Below are 19,635 nucleotides of genomic sequence, written 5' to 3' on the forward strand. Positions count from 1 at the left end.
ACCAGTAGTAGGACAGGATTTCCTGGGAGAAACCTGCAGCTTCCCTACCAAGCAAGGATAATACAAGTCAGATAAGTAACCTGATGGGCAGAGGATCTATAAAGTAAAGAGCAAGGGTCAATACTGGAGGAAGGATTTATATACCAAGGATTAAAGCCAGCAATTAGGCATCCGGGCCTTGGGATCCAGCCAGCTAGAATAGCTGAAGGGGATAGAGCAGCATTGCACTGCAAAGCATTAACTGTTTGCCCTTCATGTATCTTGCATGATTTATACCTGCCATTGTGGTTTGTTTTTTAAAAAAGTGATTAAGTGATGTAGTGTTGAACACGATATCTGATATCTGTGGATGAAACTACAAAGTTTAAATGTGACAAAGATTCAGGCTTTGAGAAAAAACGCAGTAAAATTAGAGGTGCAAACAGCATCCAAAAATGTTATATTGACCCTGAAAGGTATATTTTAGGATCCAGTCCGGATTTTGGCGATAACCAATACCAGTATAAATTTCACCGATTCACAAGATGGGGGTATGCCACTGAGGAAGGGGAAAAGTGTCTCCCCGAAACGCGTCTGGCGTCATACCTTTGGACGAACACCCCATCTTGTATAAAGTGCACTATAAAGAAAAGAAACGTTTGGACTCAGTGTTGGAATCACTGCAACATTTCATCGATCAGCGCTGACAGAGAAAGGCTTACCATCCTCCTACTTAATTCAAATCACCCGCGGAAGACACGTGGGACGCGAGCGGCTCCATAGCCGGGACGCCGGCTGATTCAACGGGGCAGGAGCTCGAATCTAATCCTCGACTTCTCCGACGGTGCCAACAGAGGTAAGCCCACAATCCAAAGTGGGTATAATACTCAGATCTACCCTCCTGAACATCAATTGAATGTACCGCTTGTGATTATTGAAATATTAACCTGCACTGCGGTCACTTACCAATTCAATACAGCAGTCAGCAGTCGGACATAATATAGCATCAGCTTGTGACGGGTGAAGTGTTTTCTCATGACACCGATACTGTGATAAAAATCAACTTGCACAGGTCACCACAGTTACATGCTAAAACATTGGGAAAAAGAGCTGATATAACCGACTATTTATATACAAAGGAGTTGGAATTCGTTTTTGTCTTATATACAGACTTTGGATATATTCGTCAGAGACTCATCCTCTATGATTGACCTATCATATGGCTGATTTATTTTTAATTATTGGATGCTATGTAATTTTTATTTGATACTGTGTCAAACCATAGGGTGGATACTGTATATGCCAATCTGTCTTTCACACATCAGATTATCAAATCTGGTTGGAGACAGAAGGAGATTTTTGACACTATTAGTACTCACCTTGGAATTGTCACTATTTTTTGTCATTGAATAGAGAGCAGATATAGGATACTGTGTTGAATAATTTTATGTGTTTTTTATTCATTGTTTATTATTTTTCATTTTAACCACCTCAGCCCCCAGTGCTTAAACACCCTGAAAGACCAGGCCACTTTTTACACTTCTGACCTACACTACTTTCACCGTTTATTGCTCGTTCATGCAACTTACCACCCAAATGAATTTTACCTCCTTTTCTTCTCACTAATAGAGCTTTCATTTGGTGGTATTTCATTGCTGCTGACATTTTTACTTTTTTTGTTATTAATCGAAATTTAACGATTTTTTTGCAAAAAAATGACATTTTTCACTTTCAGTTGTAAAATTTTGCAAAAAAAAACGACATCCATATAGAAATTTTGCTCTAAATTTATTGTTCTACATGTCTTTGATAAAAAAAAAATGTTTGGGTAAAAAAAAAATGGTTTGGGTAAAAGTTATAGCGTTTACAAACTATGGTACAAAAATGTGAATTTCCGCTTTTTGAAGCAGCTCTGACTTTCTGAGCACCTGTCATGTTTCCTGAGGTTCTACAATGCCCAGACAGTACAAACACCCCACAAATGACCCCATTTCGGAAAGTACACACCCTAAGGTATTCGCTGATGGGCATAGTGAGTTCATAGAACTTTTTATTTTTTGTCACAAGTTAGCGGAAAATGATGATTTTTTTTTTTTTTTTTTTTTTCTTACAAAGTCTCATATTCCACTAACTTGTGACAAAAAATAAAAACGTCTATGAACTCACTATGCCCATCACGAAATACCTTGGGGTCTCTTCTTTCCAAAATGGGGTCACTTGTGGGGTAGTTATACTTCCCTGGCATTCTAGGGGCCCAAATGTGTGGTAAGGAGTTTGAAATCAAATTCTGTAAAAAATGACCTGTGAAATCCGAAAGGTGCTCTTTGGAATATGGGCCCCTTTGCCCACCTAGGCTGCAAAAAAGTGTCACACATCTGGTATCTCTGTATTCAGGAGAAGTTGAGGAATGTGTTTTGGGGTGTCTTTTTACATATACCCATGCTGGGTGAGATAAATATCTTGGTCAAATGCCAACTTTGTATAAAAAAATGCGAAAAGTTGTCTTTTGCCAAGATATTTCTCTCACCCAGCATGGGTATATGTAAAATGACACCCCAAAACACATTCCCCAACTTCTCCTGAGTACGGAGATACCAGATGTGTGACACTTTTTTGCAGCCTAGGTGGGCAAAGGGGCCCATATTCCAAAGAGCACCTTTCGGATTTCACAAGTCATTTTTTACAGAATTTGATTTCAAACTCCTTACCACACATTTGGGCCCCTAGAATGCCAGGGCAGTATAACTACCCCACAAGTGACCCCATTTTGGAAAGAAGACACCCCAAGGTATTCCGTGAGGGGCATGGCAAGTTCCTAGAATTTTTTATTTTTTGTCACAAGTTAGTGGAAAATGATGATTTTTTTTTTTTTTCATACAAAGTCTCATATTCCACTAACTTGTGACAAAAAATAAAAACTTCCATGAACTCACTATGCCCATCAGCGAATACCTTGGGGTCTCTTCTTTCCAAAATGGGGTCACTTGTGGGGTAGTTATACTGCCCTGGCATTCTAGGGGCCCAAATGTGTGGTAAGGAGTTTGAAATCAAATTCTGTAAAAAATGACCTGTGAAATCCGAAAGGTGCTCTTTGGAATATGGGCCCCTTTGCCCACCTAGGCTGCAAAAAAGTGTCACACATGTGGTATCGCCGTATTCAGGAGAAGTTGGGGAATGTGTTTTGGGGTGTCATTTTACATATACCCTTGCTGGGTGAGAGAAATATCTTGGCAAAAGACAACTTTTCCCATTTTTTTATACAAAGTTGGCATTTGACCAAGATATTTCTCTCACCCAGCATGGGTATATGTAAAATGACACCCCAAAACACATTCCCCAACTTCTCCTGAGTACGGCGATACCAGATGTGTGACACTTTTTTGCAGCCTAGATGCGCAAAGGTGCCCAAATTCCTTTTAGGAGGGCATTTTTAGACATTTGGATCCCAGACTTCTTCTCACGCTTTGGGGCCCCTAGAATGCCAGGGCAGTATAAATTCCCCACATGTGACCCCATTTTGGAAAGAAGACACCCCAAGGTATTCAATGAGGGGCATGGCGAGTTCATAGAAATTTTTTTTTTTTGGCACAAGTTAGCGGAAATTGATATTTTTAATTTTTTTCTCACAAAGTCTCCCGTTCCGCTAACTTGGGACAAAAATTTCAATCTTTCATGGACTCAATATGCCCCTCACGGAATACCTGGGGGTGTCTTCTTTCCGAAATGGGGTCATATGTGGGGTATTTATACTGCCCTGGCATTCTAGGGGCCCTAAAGCGTGAGAAGAAGTCTGGAATATAAATGTCTAAAAAATTTTACGCATTTGGATTCCGTGAGGGGTATGGTGAGTTCATGTGAGATTTTATTTTTTGACACAAGTTAGTGGAATATGAGACTTTGTAAGAAAAAAAAAAAAAATTCCGCTAACTTGGGCCAAAAAAATGTCTGAATGGAGCCTTACAGAGGGGTGATCAATGACAGGGGGTGATCAATGACAGGGGGGTGATCAATGACAGGGGGTTGATCAATGACAGGGGGGTGATCAATGACAGGGGGGTGATCAATGACAGGGGGGTGATCAGGGAGTCTATATGGGGTGATAACCACAGTCATTGATCACGCCCGTGTAAGGCTTCATTCAGACGTCCGGATGCGTTTTGCGGATCCGATCCATCTATCAGTGCATCCGTAAAAATCATGCGGACATCTGAATGGAGCTTTACAGGGGGGTAATCAATGACAGGGGGGTGATCAATGACAGGGGGGTGATCAGGGAGTCTATATGGGGTGATAACCACAGTCATTGATCACGCCCGTGTAAGGCTTCATTCAGACGTCCGGATGCGTTTTGCGGATCCGATCGATGTATCAGTGCATCCGTAAAAATCATGCGGACATCTGAATGGAGCTTTACAGGGGGGTGATCAGGGAGTCTATATGGGGTGATCACCACAGTCATTGATCATGCCCCTGTAAGGCTTCATTCAGACGACCGGATGCGTTTTGCGGATCCGATCCATGTATCAGTGCATCCGTAAAAATCATGCGGACATCTGAATGGAGCTTTACAGGGGGGTGATCAGGGAGTCTATATGGGGTGATCACCACAGTCATTGATCACGCCCCTGTAAGGCTTCATTCAGACGTCCGGATGCGTTTTGCGGATCCGATCCATCTATCAGTGGATCCGTAAAAATCATGCGGACGTCTGAATGGAGCTTTACAGGGGGTTGATCAATGACAGGGGGGTAATCAATGAAAGGGGGGTGATCAGGGAGTCTATATGGGGTGATCAGGGGTGATCAGGGGCTAATAAGGGGTTAATAAGTGACGGGGGGGGGGGGTGTAGTGTAGTGTAGTGGTGCTTGGTGCTACTTTACTGAGCTACCTGTGTCCTCTGGTGGTCGATCCAAACAAAGGGGACCACCAGAGGAGCAGGTAGCAGGTATATTAGACGCTGTTATCAAAACAGCGTCTAATATACCTGTTAGGGGGTTAAAAAAAACACATCTCTAGCCTGCCAGCGAACGATCGCCGCTGGCAGGCTGGAGATCAACTCTCTTACCTTCCGTTCCTGTGAGCGCGCGCGCCTGTGTGCGCGCGTTCACAGGAAGTCTCGCGTCTCGCGAGATGACGCATATATGCGTGACTCTGCGCAGGGCTGCCACCTCCGGAACGCGATCCTGCGTTAGGCGGTCCGGAGGTGGTTAACATATTTATTAATAAAAAATATCCAATATTTCCATATAAGAGTGACCAATCCATTTTTTATACAATGGATATTGCCTATGATACATTTAGCAAACACAATTTGTCTGGGTCATTGACCGCATGGAACTACACAATTTTTCTGGGTCATTGACCGCATGGAACTATGTCCAGCCCCTTTATGCAATTATCTCCAGGATAGAGAGGAGAGATTTTACTGCTCATGTGGGAGTGTGTTATATCTTACTGTATATTGATTGGTCACTGCATTTTGTGTGCCTGTTCCCCACAAGGGCCCCGTGAGAGTAACCCTTGCTGGAGGCCGATCAGATCAGCGTGGGTCCGACTGTTTGAGGAGAAGGCAGCACACGTATGAGAGCTGTTTTCTCTGCTCTGTTTACCGGCTTGTTGCAGAAATTTCAGTGGTGAGCAGGCAAACAGAGTAGAGAAGGCAGTGGTGGTACGAAATAACAAAAAACGGACATCCCCTACTTGGAAAACATTACATACAGCGCTACAGAACATACAGGAGAATACAGCCCCACATATGTACCTCTTACATCCAGTGATGTCTCCTCTAATGTAGATATTCTCATCCTCATCTTTTCCTGTCAGACCAGACCGCCATGATGATTTATTATTTCAACCGCGTCTCGTCTCTGAAGAGTTTAACAAAGCGACATCTTAGTTTCCTACTTTTCCATCATCTTCCTCATCTTCTGAACACCCCATCCTGCCTCCACCAATACTATCCTGCAGAAACAGTCGCCATGAAAATGTCACGGATGGTGTACAGGAAACAAGATAAAACAATACAAACAATGACTCACTGGACCCACAACTAAGGAACAAAAGGGAGACCCCTGCAATCGACCTGCCGCTCTCCCTTGTTGCTCAGCCTATGCGACCACCCCAAAGGTGGATGGGCGCATATCCACGTACCTCGGCTATCTTAGACCTGAAGGCCCTACAATAGTGAGGGGACACGACCACCGGCTCCCTACACAGACACGGAGGGAATCAGGGTCACCTGGATCCAGAAAACAGAAAATCATAAATGCATAAACAGAACTTATCTTGCAGACGACTGTGGACAGGGAACTGGGAACTGCGACAGCATGCACACACACTCCAGGAAGAAGTATCAGCCGCACACTACTGCCATATGGGGAGGAATTTAAAGGGAGGTAATCAGTCTGACTGCATGACAGCTGAGATAGACTAACGAGGTGAGAAACAGAAACCAAAACAAAGAAACTCAAGGAGGAGGATCTGGACGGCTCCTGTCAGAGCTTCTCAGCTGTCTGGTTGTGACAGAAAATACTAGTACAACACACATATTGAGCCAGTACAAAAAATACCCCCTTACCTTTCAGATCAGACCCCCATTTCAAACCTCAGATGAGACCCCCATTAGACCTCCAGATCCCCATATCAGACCCCTATTAAAACTTAGACCAGACCTCCATACCCCCATTAGACCTCCAGACCCCCATATCAGACCCCTATTAAAACTTAGACCAGACCTCCATACCCCCCATTAGACCTCCAGACCCCCATATTAGACCTCAGACTAGACCTCTAGACCCCCAATCAGACCCCCATTAAAACTCCAAGTCCCCATATCAGACCTCAGAGCAGACCTCCAGACCCCCATTAGACCTAAGACCAGACCTCCAGACCCCCATTAGACTTCCAGACCCCCCAATCATACCCCTATTAGACTCTCAGACCCCCATTAAACCTCCAGAACCCAATGTTAGACCTTAGACTAGACCTCCAGACCAAAGAATTCAATTGTTGAGTTTCCCTTTCTTCTCCTTTTGGTCCAGACCATCATGTGCAGATGTCTTTGGTCAGGAGTGTGCCACCTCCTCTGCTATATAAGAAGACACCAGGATTAATAGATGGCACACTATAGATGGGACGATTACAGATTTTACATTAGAGACCAGGAGACCAGGTTAAACCTCTGACTTCACTGATTGCTTCTGCAGTCAATCCCCACCCGCTATAACACACTTTCACACTGCCATCCTGGAGCGTTTTCTAATACGGTGCCCACTTCGGCACCAAAAATACTGTACTGCCAAGATAAAAGTACAAGAAGAAGCAGCTACAGAACTAGAAAATGATGGGGCCTAATACAGACTTTAGACATCAAACCTCAGACCAGATCCCACCCCAAGTTAGCCCCGAATTAATGTGGCTATCTAAAAGGAGCCGTCCAAAATGAAAGGTGGAATCTGATTGGTTGCTATGGGCAACTAAGCCAGTTCTACTTTACACTAGTTTGATAAATAACCCCTTATATTCTTATGACTTTATTAAAGGTTTACCAAAAGCGGCATTCCCCTTTAAACATCACTGCTCTATAAACAGTTCTTTAATCAGACTAGATCTCTGATGACATCAGCAGTAGCAAGAAGCCCCGCCCCCTTAGAATACTGAAGCTGGGTGACATCACAATGCTGTGTCCAGGCTTCTATGTGTTGGAGAACACTGGATTCTTTTGAGGGTTAGTTGTTGGAGATGATGGATTCGAGAAGAATTGCTCTTGTATTTCTATTATTTTTTACATTTTATGTTCAAGGAAAGCCCACAAAAACACCTGCAGGTAATGGATATTATCACTGGGGGTTTATCTTACTGAATGGTGGCTGAATATTGTATTTATCCTTACATGATTACGGGTCATAGAGGCAAACCTGGCTGGTATCTCTGTGGCTTGGAGCTCAGGTTATAGGACAGTGGGCTGTGTGCGGCATTGTAGCTGAGCCCCATTTAATTTGATGGCGCTGAACTGCAATACCGTACACAACCCCTGGACAAGAGGGAGGATATTTCAGAAAGAAAGCTGCAAGGTTTCTAATCTCATACAATGGCCTTAAATGATGACATTTTGTCTGTAGCCACCACTAGTGGGCACTTACTAAATACTGATTTATTGTTATCTTCTGTCTCCCCGTGTCCCCATTTTGGGGTTCAGCTGCCGCTATCATTGATGTAATGTCTTTATTTTCCTTCATTTTTTCATGGACAGTGACTTTCCCAGGATCAGGGAGGACAACCCCCGGTCCGGACAGCGCCGGTGCAAATAACAGTGAGTAGACAATTCCTTCCTCTCCTAATTCTACTCTCATCATCCTCTACCAAGCCCTGACTGTAGTGGAGAACAGCCACTAAGCTGCTCCTTGGGGGATCGGTCCTATAAAATGATGCTGGAACATATAATGATGTGCCCCTTATCCAGACGTTACCAGCCCACAGTCCAGCAATTACCCCTCCATGCCCAGCCAAGCTGCCAGTGCCTACCTGCTGATGTCCTCATAAAGGTCACTGCTGGCATCAGGAGGATCTAGAGATGTTGGATAATGTCTTGTAGAATATGTTCTCTATGATAACAATTGATAACGAGCATCTTGTGTCTTTATTACCAGTCATGTACCGCGTTGTCCTGCCGCTAGTAGTATTCCTATTGGTCGCCGCCGTGATTATCATCTTTTGCTGGTGAGTTTCCAATTTTCTTCTACTCTACACATCACATTATTTTCTATACACTGTACTGTCTGACCTACAGGGGGCGCAGTAACTACTGCAGCCAGGTTATAATACAGGGGCCGGATGGGGCAGGGATATAATCAGGTAACCGCTTGTCCCCCCTTTCCCGATGCTGTATTATGATATAATATAGACTATGGCACTATATCCTTCCTGCCTGTTATATACTGCAGCTTTATATCTCACCCCCTGTAGTGGGGGAGGGGGGTCATGGGTATATTTTGATGGGGAACTAAAGATTGTCATCTGTACCGACTTATGTCAGGACATTTCTCTGTCTCACAGTTACAAGTACAAGGCCTGGCGCCGGCGTGAACAAAAACAGGCAGCTGATCTAGAGATGGTTCGAGTGGAAAAGCCAGGTAATAATTTCTATATAATAACATATATAAGCGGGGTACAGGCAGAGCTTAGGGTTACCTCTCATATCTGCTCATCACACACTTTGGGGACCTTCTATTACTCAGAATTTTGCAGAATTCAGAGATGAGACAGCTCATGTCTGCTGATTAGCTGCATCACTATATTACTGCATTGCTCATAATATTAAAAGGATAGATTCTGTTATATCTACCTCCTACTGATGGTTTCCTTCTCATTTTGTAGTTGTTCAAAAACCTGTAGTGCAAATTAAGAAGAAAAAAAACATCAGACCTCCCATGGATAACATCAAGAAAGTAAAACCAATTATTGAACGAATAAAAGCTGCCAAGAAAGCGGAGGACAAGATCATTAGAATAACATCTAAAACAGAGGAGGAGACGATCATGAAGGTAACATCCAAAACAGAGGAGGAGATCACGAAGAGAACATCCCGCCTGAAACGGTTCCGTAAATGGATAAAAAAAAGTACCCAGAAGAAGAACATGGGGAAAGAAAAGGAGCGCACTAACCATCTCTGCAAATATATGACCACCTGCTGCAGTTGTCGGTCCATGGACTAAATGGAGTTAACTTATTACCATCATGCCCATTAGTTTTAAAGCCCTGAAACACCATCTACAGTGGCCATATCTGTCTGTCCCTCTGTTTGTCTGTCTATCTGTATGTCTGTCTTTCCCCCTGTCTGTCTGTCTATCTATCGTAGAATACATAGGTAGATTGAAGACACCTGGAGGGGGTGTACATCTCATCTACATTTTTTTAATGTAGGTGAGATGAAAAATCCAGGAAAGTTGGGTTTCCTCAGTAAATTTTCTTTGCTAAGGACTTTAGTAATTTTGTTTTCCGGGCCTGCATTTTTTTGGAATGGCAGGTAGGTTGGAAGTGGGACCTGTCATTCCCTCCCCCTCCAGTACACCCCCCCCCCTTCCCCACCAATTAGCCCAGGTGATGTTGTTACTGGGGCATAAAACTGTTGACAAGTCCAGTCAAGGTCTGAGTCTAGGAAGGCACAGTAGCCGCAGTGGAACGTCTGTGCTCTGAATACTGTTATGTGTAAACTGATCTCTATGTGAAAATAAAGTCACAATATCAAGGTGAATTATGTTGCGGTCCAATACACATCAATATGTGCTTAAACCTTCTGTAGTTAGCAGTAGTTGTCACAAACACTGTCCCAGTTAGTGTCTTTTCATACGGACCATATAATAAGAAACTCTGTGGACTTGTAATTTTTGAACAAGGCTATAATCAGCCGTCTGAAGCAAGCGGTTCACTCAGATGTGAGTGCGGCTAATGTTCTTAGGAGAGGAGAAAACCCTTACCTCCTTCCACATATGATTCCGAAATCCTATTCCTAGCTGTGTGCAGCCGATGAAGAGAGGACGCCAATACTTCCTCGCTATTCGTGCTGATCGACAATCCAATCTCGTGATAGCAAGCGCGGGACTCCCGTCCGGTAAGCTAAATCACTGCGCTTAGTTCGTCGATTTATTTGCTGGAACAGCTTGGATTCGGTTCATAGAAACAAAGTCTAGCATGGCCATGCACAGATTAGCTGTTGCGGAGGTTTCACCAGAGTGTCCGATATCCCAGACGCGTTTCGGGATGATTCCACATGATTCCACTGAGGAAGGGATGTGGAATCATCCCGAAACGCGTCTGGGATATCGGACACTCTGGTGAAACCTCCGCAACAGCTAATCTGTGCATGGCCATGCTAGACTTTGTTTCTATGAACCGAATCCAAGCTGTTCCAGCAAATAAATCGACGAACTAAGCGCAGTGATTTAGCTTACCGGACGGGAGTCCCGCGCTTGCTATCACGAGATTGGATTGTCGATCAGCACGAATAGCGAGGAAGTATTGGCGTCCTCTCTTCATCGGCTTCATTAAGCACATATTGATGTGTATTGGACCGCAACATAATTCACCTTGATATTGTGACTTTATTTTCACTTCGTTTATTTTTTCACGGACACAAAAGGGATTTATCTTCATTTTTATTTTTGCTCTCACCACTATTTGTTTGGACATAAATCACTGAACACTTTTTCACCTCCACTAATTTTTGTGGTCCTCATCACATGCCATCCTTGGATATCGATTGCGTACCTGCGCTATTTGTCGCTATTATAGCTCCTTCATATTGCCATAATCCTTTGTGCAAAAGTTGCTAATTTATTGCCACATTATTACTGTTTAACAGTTGCTGCTGTTCATTGCTATAAGTGATATTACTTAGATACTATTGTGGTTGTAATTCATTGTCTAGGGTCACACCAGACCAATTTCCTAGGAATTTTAATATTTTGAGTGTATATGCCAGTTGATTTTATTCATTGTATGAATTTATATTAGATATATAATAAATTATTTCATGCCATAGAGTGAGTGCTCGCTCGTATTTTCACTTTCTTCACCCATTTTATTAATTGAGGCAGGGTGTCCTCAATCAGAGCTTGTTAGCACCGTACCACCCACAATCAGCGGTGAGCCACTCCATTATATTCTACTATGATCTCTATGTGATGTCACTGTTTTGTTGCTGGACTAAATAAATCCAAGTTGTATTTTTAACCTCTGAAGCCTCTGAATGTTGTCATTGCTAACCCCCATCCTATATATACCGATCCCGACAATATCTACGCCATTAGTTGGAATGATCCACCTGGAATCAGTGACTGGCTCTGTTACTTAGTCCATACAAGCAGTACAGCAGGATCTACTGACATGAATAAGAGATCTGCTACTAGCAATGTTCCAGCTGGTTCTAGAGCCCAGAAAAGAAGCTGTACAGAGGACCACTGCCTCAGACCTTAAAGGGGTTTTCCAGCATTAACCCCCTTTATAATTTGGCTCTGGAATATGGCATATATAAAACAAGAAACGCACTTATCTGCTCCCTTCTGCTCACTTCCAGTATTAAGGCTCCATTCATGTGTGCATATACCGATCCCTCCTGATATAGACATGTGACCACTGCAGCCAATCATAGGCTGTCACATGCTTGTATAGAGATGTGCCAAGAAGCAAAGACCGGCGGAGAATCCAGGAAGCATGGGAACTGGGATATTACTCACTCCATATGTAAGTATTACTTTGTGCATTTTTCAAGCATTCTAAGTGGTTTTTAAATAACTAAACATCTCCAGGGACACAATATTACACGTATGTTCCAGAGTGGGCATTTCTGGAATGTATTGTGGAAAATGCTGGGGAGAATGGGACTTGACTTATCAATGGAGAGTGAAATATTGGGAGGCATGGTGACTCCATGGCTGGTATGTGTGATTTACAGGATGTTTTTGCTCCTGTTGCAGGCTGTGAATATATTATATATCTGCAGGGTGTATAAGCCTATCATAGCTGATTCCGTGTCACAGTAGCATGTAGAGCAGTGGTCTCCAAACAGAGCCACGTGTGACTTTCAAATCATGGTTGAACGATTAGCTGTAGAAGCCTTAAATTATGACCATAAGCAGCGGCTACATTATTTGCAGCCATATCCTAACCCCCAATAACATATTCTGTCCCAGTTTATTAAATGGGCTGTTCAGCTTTGGAGGCCTTTCTATCAGTAACCTCCTCTTCACCCCCACGTAACCTGGACCTGCAGAGGGAAGTGTACTTACCTGCTCCCCACTGGGTTTCGGCTCCTTTGGTTCCGTCAATGCCTTGTTGCTGTCTCCGTATGTCAACATCCAATTTGATTCAGGTCATGTGGGTCACGTGACATGTCAACCATGGGTCACGTGACATGACACATGGGGGTCACGTCGCTGATGTTCAGTAATGTGAAGATTCTTTCAGAACTTTTTTTTTACACTGCGTGCAGAATTATTAGGCAAATGAGTATTTTGACCACATCATCCTCTTTATGCATGTTGTCTTACTCCAAGCTGTATAGGCTCGAAAGCCTACTACCAATTAAGCATATTAGGTGATGTGCATCTCTGTAATGAGAAGGGGTGTGGTCTAATGACATCAACACCCTATATTAGGTGTGCATAATTATTAGGCAACTTCCTTTCCTTTGGCAAAATGGGTCAAAAGAAGGACTTGACAGGCTCAGAAAAGTCAAAAATAGTGAGATATCTTGCAGAGGGATGCAGCACTCTTAAAATTGCAAAGCTTCTGAAGCGTGATCATCGAACAATCAAGCGTTTCATTCAAAATAGTCAACAGGGTCGCAAGAAGCGTGTGGAAAAACCAAGGCGCAAAATAACTGCCCATGAACTGAGAAAAGTCAAGCGTGCAGCTGCCAAGATGCCACTTGCCACCAGTTTGGCCATATTTCAGAGCTGCAACATCACTGGAGTGCCCAAAAGCACAAGGTGTGCAATACTCAGAGACATGGCCAAGGTAAGAAAGGCTGAAAGACGACCACCACTGAGCAAGACACACAAGCTGAAACGTCAAAACTGGGCCAAGAAATATCTCAAGACTGATTTTTCTAAGGTTTTATGGACTGATGAAATGAGAGTGAGTCTTGATGGGCCAGATGGATGGGCCCGTGGCTGGATTGGTAAAGGGCAGAGAGCTCCAGTCCGACTCAGACGCCAGCAAGGTGGAGGTGGAGTACTGGTTTGGGCTGGTATCATCAAAGATGAGCTTGTGGGGCCTTTTCAGGTTGAGGATGGAGTCAAGCTCAACTCCCAGTCATACTGCCAGTTTCTGGAAGACACCTTCTTCAAGCAGTGGTAAAGGAAGAAGTCTGCATCCTTCAAGAAAAACATGATTTTCATGCAGGACAATGCTCCATCACACGCGTCCAAGTACTCCACAGCGTGGCTGGCAAGAAAGGGTATAAAAGAAGAAAATCTAATGACATGGCCTCCTTGTTCACCTGATCTGAACCCCATTGAGAACCTGTGGTCCATCATCAAATGTGAGATTTACAAGGAGGGAAAACAGTACACCTCTCTGAACAGTGTCTGGGAGGCTGTGGTTGCTGCTGCATGCAATGTTGATGGTGAACAGATCAAAACACTGACAGAATCCATGGATGGCAGGCTTTTGAGTGTACTTGCAAATAAAGGTTATAGGGCTATAGGGCTATATTGGTCACTGATTTGTTTTTGTTTTGTTTTTGAATGTCAGAAATGTATATTTGTGAATGTTGAGATGTTATATTGGTTTCACTGGTAAAAATAAATAATTGAAATGGGTATATATTTGTTTTTTGTTAAGTTGCCTAATAATTATGAACAGTAATAGTCACCTGCACACACAGATATCCCCCTAAAATAGCTAAAACTAAAAACAAACTAAAAACTACTTCCAAAAATATTCAGCTTTGATATTAATGAGTTTTTTGGGTTCATTGAGAACATGGTTGTTGTTCAATAATAAAATTAATCCTCAAAAATACAACTTGCCTAATAATTCTGCACTCCCTGTATTATTAAAAAAAAAACGAGTTCTCGTCTTTTCACCCAGAACACATTTGATTTTGCACAAAATGGGAACATATTCATATCTTGGCTATATCTGCTTTATTTGGACCCCATAGATTGAAATGGGAATCCTAGAGCATCACAGTGAAAACCCACAGACTTCACTGGGAGTGTTTGTTCGGCATGAGGGACCAAAGCAGTGCAAGTCTATAAGGTTTTTTCCATTGATCCATGGTCAGTAGAAAAACAAGGATGTGTGAATAGACACAAAAAAATTATGGATACTGTGACAAAACCCCTGTTTTAGGTATGTCCAGACTCGTCTGCTGTTCATGTAGTTAACCCTATTTCGCCCCTTAAATGTTCACAAACCACCTCATCTGCCTGTGACGCAGTTAGCGAACACAATGGAAATTAGCAAACACAATGGATATTGCCTATCATACATTTAGCAAACACAATTTGTCTGGGTCATTGACCGCATGGAACTACACAATTTTTCTGGGTCATTGACCGCATGGAACTATGTCCAGCCCCTTTATCCAATTATCTCCAGGATAGAGAGGAGAGATTTTACTGCTCATGTGGGAGTGTGTTATATCTTACTGTATATTGATTGGTCACTGTATTTTGTGTGCCTGTTCCCCACAAGGGCCCCGTGAGAGTAACCCTTGCTGGAGGCCGATCAGATCAGCGTGGGTCCGACTGTTTGAGGAGAAGGCAGCACACATATGAGAGCTGTTTTCTCTGCTCTGTTTACCGGCTTGTTGCAGAAATTTCAGTGGTGAGCAGGCAAACAGAGTAGAGAAGGCAGTGGTGGTACGAAATAACAAAAAACGGACAACCCCTACTTGGAAAACATTACATACAGCGCTACAGAACATACAGGAGAATACAGCCCCACATATGTACCTCTTACATCCAGTGATGTCTCCTCTAATGTAGATATTCTCATCCTCATCTTTTCCTGTCAGACCAGACCGCCATGATGATTTATTATTTCAACCGCGTCTCGTCTCTGAAGAGTTTAACAAAGCGACATCTTAGTTTCCTACTTTTCCATCATCTTCCTCATCTTCTGAACACCCCATCCTGCCTCCACCAATACTATCCTGCAGAAACAGTCGCCATGAAAATACTAGTACAACACACATATTGCGCCAGTACAAAAAATACCCCCTTACCTTTCAGATCAGACCCCCATTTCAGACCTCAGATGAGACCCCCATTAGACCTCCAGATCCCCATATCAGACCCCTATTAAAACTTAGACCAGACCTCCATACCCCCATTAGACCTCCAGACCCCCATATCAGACCCCTATTAAACTTAGACCAGACCTCCATACCCCCATTAGACCTCCAGACCCCCATATTAGACCTCAGACTAGACCTCTAGACCCCCAATCAGACCCCCATTAAAACTCCAAGTCCCCATATCAGACCTCAGAGCAGACCTCCAGACCCCCATTAGACCTAAGACCAGACCTCCAGACCCCCATTAGACTTCCAGACCCCCCAATCATACCCCTATTAGACTCTCAGACCCCCATTAAACCTCCAGAACCCAATGTTAGACCTTAGACTAGACCTCCAGACCAAAGAATTCAATTGTTGAGTTTCCCTTTCTTCTCCTTTTGGTCCAGACCATCATGTGCAGATGTCTTTGGTCAGGAGTGTGCCACCTCCTCTGCTATATAAGAAGACACCAGGATTAATAGATGGCACACTATAGATGGGACGATTACAGATTTTACATTAGAGACCAGGAGACCAGGTTAAACCTCTGACTTCACTGATTGCTTCTGCAGTCAATCCCCACCCGCTATAACACACTTTCACACTGCCATCCTGGAGCGTTTTCTAATACGGTGCCCACTTCGGCACCAAAAATACTGTACTGCCAAGATAAAAGTACAAGAAGAAGCAGCTACAGAACTAGAAAATGATGGGGCCTAATCCAGACTTTAGACATCAAACCTCAGACCAGATCCCACCCCAAGTTAGCCCCGAATTAATGTGGCTATCTAAAAGGAGCCGTCCAAAATGAAAGGTGGAATCTGATTGGTTGCTATGGGCAACTAAGCCAGTTCTACTTTACACTAGTTTGATAAATAACCCCTTATATTCTTATGACTTTATTAAAGGTTTACCAAAAGCGGCATTCCCCTTTAAACATCACTGCTCTATAAACAGTTCTTTATTCAGACTAGATCTCTGATGACATCAGCAGTAGCAAGAAGCCCCGCCCCCTTAGAATACTGAAGCTGTGTGACATCACAATGCTGTGTCCAGGCTTCTATGTGTTGGAGAACACTGGATTCTTTTGAGGGTTAGTTGTTGGAGATGATGGATTCGAGAAGAATTGCTCTTGTATTTCTATTATTTTTTACATTTTATGTTCAAGGAAAGCCCACAAAAACACCTGCAGGTAATGGATATTATCACTGGGGGTTTATCTTACTGAATGGTGGCTGAATATTGTATTTATCCTTACATGATTACGGGTCATAGAGGCAAACCTGGCTGGTATCTCTGTGGCTTGGAGCTCAGGTTATAGGACAGTGGGCTGTGTGCGGCATTGTAGCTGAGCCCCATTTAATTTGATGGCGCTGAACTGCAATACCGTACACAACCCCTGGACAAGAGGGAGGATATTTCAGAAAGAAAGCTGCAAGGTTTCTAATCTCATACAATGGCCTTAAATGATGACATTTTGTCTGTAGCCACCACTAGTGGGCACTTACTAAATACTGATTTATTGTTATCTTCTGTCTCCCCGTGTCCCCATTTTGGGGTTCAGCTGCCGCTATCATTGATTTAATGTCTTTATTTTCCTTCATTTTTTCATGGACAGTGACTTTCCCAGGATCAGGGAGGACAACCCCCGGTCCGGACAGCGCCGGTGCAAATAACAGTGAGTAGACAATTCCTTCCTCTCCTAATTCTACTCTCATCATCCTCTACCAAGCCCTGACTGTAGTGGAGAACAGCCACTAAGCTGCTCCTTTGGGGGATCGGTCCTATAAAATGATGCTGGAACATATAATGATGTGCCCCTTATCCAGACGTTACCAGCCCACAGTCCAGCAATTACCCCTCCATGCTCAGCCAAGCTGCCAGTGCCTACCTGCTGATGTCCTCATAAAGGTCACTGCTGGCATCAGGAGGATCTAGAGATGTTGGATAATGTCTTGTAGAATATGTTCTCTATGATAACAATTGATAACGAGCATCTTGTGTCTTTATTACCAGTCATGTACCGCGTTGTCCTGCCGCTAGTAGTATTCCTATTGGTCGCCGCCGTGATTATCATCTTTTGCTGGTGAGTTTCCAATTTTCTTCTACTCTACACATCACATTATTTTCTATACACTGTACTGTCTGACCTACAGGGGGCGCAGTAACTACTGCAGCCAGGTTATAATACAGGGGCCGGATGGGGCAGGGATATAATCAGGTAACCGCTTGTCCCCCCTTTCCCGATGCTGTATTATGATATAATATAGACTATGGCACTATATCCTTCCTGCCTGTTATATACTGCAGCTTTATATCTCACCCCCTGTAGTGGGGGAGGGGGGTCATGGGTATATTTTGATGGGGAACTAAAGATTGTCATCTGTACCGACTTATGTCAGGACATTTCTCTGTCTCACAGTTACAAGTACAAGGCCTGGCGCCGGCGTGAACAAAAACAGGCAGCTGATCTAGAGATGGTTCGAGTGGAGAAGCCAGGTAATAATTTCTATATAATAACATATATAAGCGGGGTACAGGCAGAGCTTAGGGTTACCTCTCATATCTGCTCATCACACACTTTGGGGTCCTTCTAATACTCTGAATTTTGCAGAATTCAGAGATGAGACAGCTCATGTCTGCTGATTAGCTGCATCACTATATTACTGCATTGCTCATAATATTAAAAGGATAGATTCTGTTATATCTACTACCTACTGATGGTTTCCTTCTCATTTTGTAGTTGTTCAAAAACCTGTAGTGCAAATTAAGAAGAAAAAAAACATCAGACCTCCCATGGATAACATCAAGAAAGTAAAACCAATTATTGAACGAATAAAAGCTGCCAAAAAAGCGGAGGACAAGATCATTAGAATAACATCTAAAACAGAGGAGGAGACGATCATGAAGGTAACATCCAAAACAGAGGAGGAGATCACGAAGAGAACATCCCGCCTGAAACGGTTCCGTAAATGGATAAAAAAAAGTACCCAGAAGAAGAACATGGGGAAAGAAAAGGAGCGCACTAACCATCTCTGCAAATATATGACCACCTGCTGCAGTTGTCGGTCCATGGACTAAATGGAGTTAACTTATTACCATCATGCCCATTAGTTTTAAAGCCCTGAAACACCATCTACAGTGGCCATATCTGTCTGTCCCTCTGTTTGTCTGTCTGTCTATCTGTATGTCTGTCTTTCCCCCTGTCTGTCTGTCTATCTATCGTAGAATACATAGGTAGATTGAAGACACCTGGAGGGGGTGTACATCTCATCTACATTTTTTTAATGTAGGTGAGATGAAAAATCCAGGAAAGTTGGGTTTCCTCAGTAAATTTTCTTTGCTGAGGACTTTAGTAACTTTGTTTTCCGGGCCTGCATTTTTTTGGAATGGCAGGTAGGTTGGAAGTGGGACCTGTCATTCCCTCCCCCTCCAGTACACCCCCCCCCCCTTCCCCACCAATTAGCCCAGGTGATGTTGTTACTGGGGCATAAAACTGTTGACAAGTCCAGTCAAGGTCTGAGTCTAGGAAGGCACAGTAGCCGCAGTGGAACGTCTGTGCTCTGAATACTGTTATGTGTAAACTGATCTCTATGTGATGTCACTGTTTTGTTGCTGGACTAAATAAATCCAAGTTGTATTTTTAACCTCTGAAGCCCTCTGAATGTTGTCATTGCTAACCCCCATCCCATATATACCGATCCCGACAATATCTACGCCATTAGTTGGAATGATCCACCTGGAATCAGTGACTGGCTCTTTTACTTAGTCCATACAAGCAGTACAGCAGGATCTACTGACATGAATAAGAGATCTGCTACTAGCATTGTTCCAGCTGGTTCTAGAGCCCAGAAAAGAAGCTGTACAGA

At 43.3% G+C, this 19,635-nt stretch overlaps 1 protein-coding gene and 1 long non-coding RNA gene across 2 annotated transcripts; both read left to right on the forward strand.

Annotated features, from left to right (window-relative positions):
- The first annotated feature begins 8,229 nt into the window (after positions 1-8,229).
- On the forward strand, positions 8,230-9,054 carry LOC120985440. The gene is made up of 3 exons (XR_005775497.1): positions 8,230-8,290; positions 8,628-8,697; positions 9,034-9,054. It is a non-coding gene; the product is annotated as an uncharacterized LOC120985440 (long non-coding RNA).
- Positions 9,055-12,088: 3,034 nt separating this feature from the next.
- On the forward strand, positions 12,089-18,847 carry LOC120985441. The gene is made up of 5 exons (XM_040413511.1): positions 12,089-12,219; positions 17,385-17,444; positions 17,783-17,852; positions 18,189-18,265; positions 18,510-18,847. The coding sequence occupies exons 1-5, from the start codon at positions 12,150-12,152 to the stop codon at positions 18,845-18,847; spliced, it is 615 nt and encodes a 204-aa protein (XP_040269445.1). The 5' UTR covers positions 12,089-12,149.
- The last annotated feature ends 788 nt before the right edge of the window (positions 18,848-19,635 follow it).

The sequence above is a fragment of the Bufo bufo genome, unplaced genomic scaffold (assembly GCF_905171765.1).
Source record: "Bufo bufo unplaced genomic scaffold, aBufBuf1.1, whole genome shotgun sequence".
In the NCBI taxonomy this organism is placed as follows: Eukaryota; Metazoa; Chordata; class Amphibia; order Anura; family Bufonidae; genus Bufo; species Bufo bufo.

What these genes read in the sequence shown, in the direction of transcription:
- LOC120985441 (XM_040413511.1), top strand. Translation starts at nt 12,150, where the DNA reads ATGTGCCAAGAAGCAAAGACCGGCGGAGAATCCAGGAAGCATGGGAAC. An exon ending in GTGATTATCATCTTTTGCTG is followed by an intron (nt 17,853 to 18,188) that starts GTGAGTTTCCAA and finishes TCTGTCTCACAG; the next exon opens with TTACAAGTACAAGGCCTGGC. An exon ending in GGTTCGAGTGGAGAAGCCAG is followed by an intron (nt 18,266 to 18,509) that starts GTAATAATTTCT and finishes CTCATTTTGTAG; the next exon opens with TTGTTCAAAAACCTGTAGTG.